General features: G+C 53.6%; 1 protein-coding gene across 1 annotated transcript in view; it reads right to left on the reverse strand.

The window, feature by feature from the left end:
• The window catches only part of ARPC1B (actin related protein 2/3 complex subunit 1B), a 24,094-nt gene that overhangs the window by 11,755 nt on the left and 8,800 nt on the right, over positions 1-3,539 (reverse strand). The window contains 1 exon segment of the mRNA XM_017533383.1: positions 385-461. Within this exon segment, the coding sequence (XP_017388872.1) occupies positions 385-448 (64 nt within the window). The 5' untranslated portion in view covers positions 449-461.

Raw genomic sequence — 3,539 nt, forward strand, 5'->3', positions numbered from 1 at the left:
TTCAAGTGATTCTCCTGCCTCAGCCTCCCAAGTAACTGAGATTACAGGCGCCTGCCACCACACCCGGCTAATTTTTGTATTTTTAGTAGAGACCAGGCTTTGACATATTGCCAGGCTGGTTTCAAGCTGATGTCAAGTGATCCACTCACCTTGGCCTCCCAAAGTGCTGTGATTACAGGTGTGAGCCACTGCACCTGGCCCATTCCCTCCTCACACACCCAGCAGGCCCCTGCTCAGCTGGGATACCCAGGGGTGAGGCCTGGGGACAGCCGCATGTGGTGTGGGGGCCTGGCTGTTCCAGCATCCAGCCCCATGTGTGCTCCTGGCTGGTCCCCGTCCCAGGAGGTGGAAGCAGCCACCCGCCGGCCCCCTGTAAGCACTCACGGGTACGGTCCTTGTTCCAGGCGTGGCAGCTGATGGGCTCAACCAGGAAGCTGTGGTAGGCCATGGTGGCTTGGCTCCTGTGCCCAAGAGAGGAAGAGAGTATCCATGTCAGCCCTGACCTTACACCGAACCTCACCCAGATACCAGGCCCCAGATGACCCTCATGGGCCTTGCACCTTACCAGGAAGGCCCCTCAGTCTAGAGGGGCAGCAGTTTGCAGAGAGAAGCAGCAGGGCCCAGCCCTGGCTCCTCAGTTTCCCTCCTTATAAAATGGCAGCTTTCACAGGATGTCTCTGAGGCTCCAGAGACAGGGTGGGGGAGACAGTGCTACAGGGGAGACGCTCCCTGGGGTGGGGTGGGATGCTAAGACCTGAGCCAGACGCTTGTCATCTGTGCCTCAGTTTCCTCATAGGATGGACCCCCCCCTCTACACACACACACACTTCCCCTGCCCCATTAAGGATGGTATGAAGATAAAATGAAGTCATCCAGGCCAGGTGTGGTGGCTCACGCCTGTAATTCCAGCACTTTAGGAGGCCAAGGCAGGCGGATCACCTGAGGCCAGCAGTTCAAGACTAGCCTGGCCAACATGGTGAAACTTCGTCTCCACTAAAAATACAAAAAAAATAAAAATTAGCCAGGTATGGTGGCGTCTGCCTGTAATCCCAGCTACTTGGGAGACTGAAGCAGGAGAATCACTTCACCCCAGAAGGTAGAGGCTGTAGTGAGCCAAAATTGCACCACTGCACTCCAGCCTGGGTGACAGAGCGAGACTCCGTCTCAGCGGGAAAAAAAAAAAGAAATGAAGTAATCCCATACACCACCTAGAATGGTGTCCAGCACATGGCAGGTTGGCCCTGCTGTGCCCAGAGCCCTGGTGTTCCCCAATACTGCTCAGACCGGCAGAGGGGAGGTGGCCGGTCTGCAGGGACTCATGGATAAGGCAGAGGCAGACATTTAACAGACAGCTCCCATTCTCCATGCAGACACCCACTGGCTGCACACAGGGCTAGGAGGAGGCACAGGGTTAGGCCAGGCCTGGGTAACAGATCTTGGGGAGCTCCCAGGGTGACCCAGCCTTGGGGGAACTGAAGGAGGGAGTTTTTTTTGTTTTTTTTTTTTTTGTCTTGAGACAGAGGCTTTCTCTGTCACTCAGGCTGGAATGCAGTGGTGTGATCATGGCTCACTGTAGCCGTGAACTCCTGGGCTCAAGCGATCCTCTCACCTCAGCTTCCTGAGTAGCTGGGATTACAGATGTGTGCCACTGTACCCAACTAATTTTTAATTGTTTTTGTAGGGGTAGGGTCTCACAATGTCCAGGCTGGTTTCAAGCTCCTAGGCTCAAGAGATCTTCCCTCCTCACCTGCTAAGTATGTGGGATTATGGGTGTGAGCCACCGCACTTGGCCGGAAGGAGGAAGACTGACTGCAGCCCCCCAGACTAGCCCCAGCACTAAAGGGGAACCCTGGTAGAGAGTGGTGACTCGTCCTCCCACTAACCCCAGCTCAGCTCCCGCCAGCCTGTCCCCAGCCTCCTTCATCTGCCACTGAGTGTCAAAGGAGCTCACCAGGTCTGAGCGGGGTGAGATCCTGGTCTCAGCCCAGTTCCTCAAACCCATCTCTCCCTGTCTCTGTGATTCAGTTTCCCAGCATCACAGGGACCTTCGAGAGGAGGAGCCCAGCAGCACTGCTTGTCCAGCCACATGCCCCTGGACACGTCACCTGCCCTCTTTAAACCTCAGTTTCCTCATCTGTAAAATGGGAACAGGAATCCTGCCTCCCAGCACAGATGCTGAGAGCTGGAATCAGAGGACACACCACACCTGGCGTCCGGGAGGAGGCGCTCATAAGGTGGCTGCTCTTAGCCAGTGATGGATGTGATATACCCGCCCTGACGCACCCTGTGAGGAGCTGGCCTCCCCAGCCGACCACAGGCCGATCCCAGGGCACACGGGCACACTCCTGCCTTGAGCTTCTGTGCTGGCTGTTCCCTTAGCTCGTGACACTTTTCCCCCAGATACTGGCACATATGGCTCTTGCCCGGGTGCTGCCACTCCAGTCTGTGCTCAAATGTCACCTTTTGGGAAGGCCCTCCCTGACCCCCTCGACTGGAAACTGCAGCACCTCCCATGGTCTAGCACTTCCGGATTCCCTATTCCTGATTAAATTTGCTCAGCAGACAGTCACCATCAGACATGGACTCATTTATCTGGCCACTGTCTTCCTCCCCTGCTGGAACAGAACCAGCTTGGTGGATGGATGTTTTTGTTCTATCTTGTTTTCATTTCTATTTCCACTGCTTAAATGCTTAGCACATAGTAGATGCTCAAGAAATATCCACTGAACGAATTTTTCATTGCCATCAGTGACCAACAGAGGTCTCACTTCATTGCCCATGATGGTCTCGAACTTCTGGCTTCAAGCAATCCTCCCGCCTAGGCCTCCCAAAGTGCCAGAGTTACAGGCATGAGCCACTGTACCCAGCCCTATTTAATAAAATTATTTGAGATGGAACTTTGCTCTCATTGCCCAGGCTGCAGTGTAATGGCAAAATCTCAGCTCACCACAACCTCTGCCTCCCAGGTTCAAGCAATTCTCCTGCGTCAGCCTCCGGAGTAGCTGGGATTACAGGCACGCTCCACCACCCCTGGCTAACTTTGTATTTTTAGAAGAGATGGGGTTTCTCCATGTTGGTCAGGCGGGTCTCGAATTCCTGACCTCAGGTGATCTGCCTGCCTGGGCCTCCCAAAGTGCTGGGATTACACGCATGAGCCACCAAGCCCCATCAAATTATTTATTAATTATTATTAGAGACAGTCTCACACTGTCGCCCAGGCTGGAGTGCAGTGGTGCGATCTCGGCTCACGCAATCTCCGCCTCGTGGGTTCAAGCAATTCTCCTGCCTCAGCCTCCCAAGTAGCTGGGACTACAGGCATGCACCACCACGTCCAGCTAATTTTGTTATATTTTTAGTAGAGACGGAGTTTCACCATGTTAGCCAGGATGGTCTTGATCTCCTGACCTCGTGATCTGCCAGCCTCAAACTCCCAAAGTGTTGGGATTATAGGCGTGAGCCACCACGCCCAGCTTTATTATTTTTAAGTTGTTTTTTCACATACATTTATTCCTTTTTTTTTTTTTTTTAACTTTAATGGT

Source organism: Cebus imitator, unplaced genomic scaffold (assembly GCF_001604975.1).
Source record: "Cebus imitator isolate Cc_AM_T3 unplaced genomic scaffold, Cebus_imitator-1.0 Scaffold82, whole genome shotgun sequence".
In the NCBI taxonomy this organism is placed as follows: Eukaryota; Metazoa; Chordata; class Mammalia; order Primates; family Cebidae; genus Cebus; species Cebus imitator.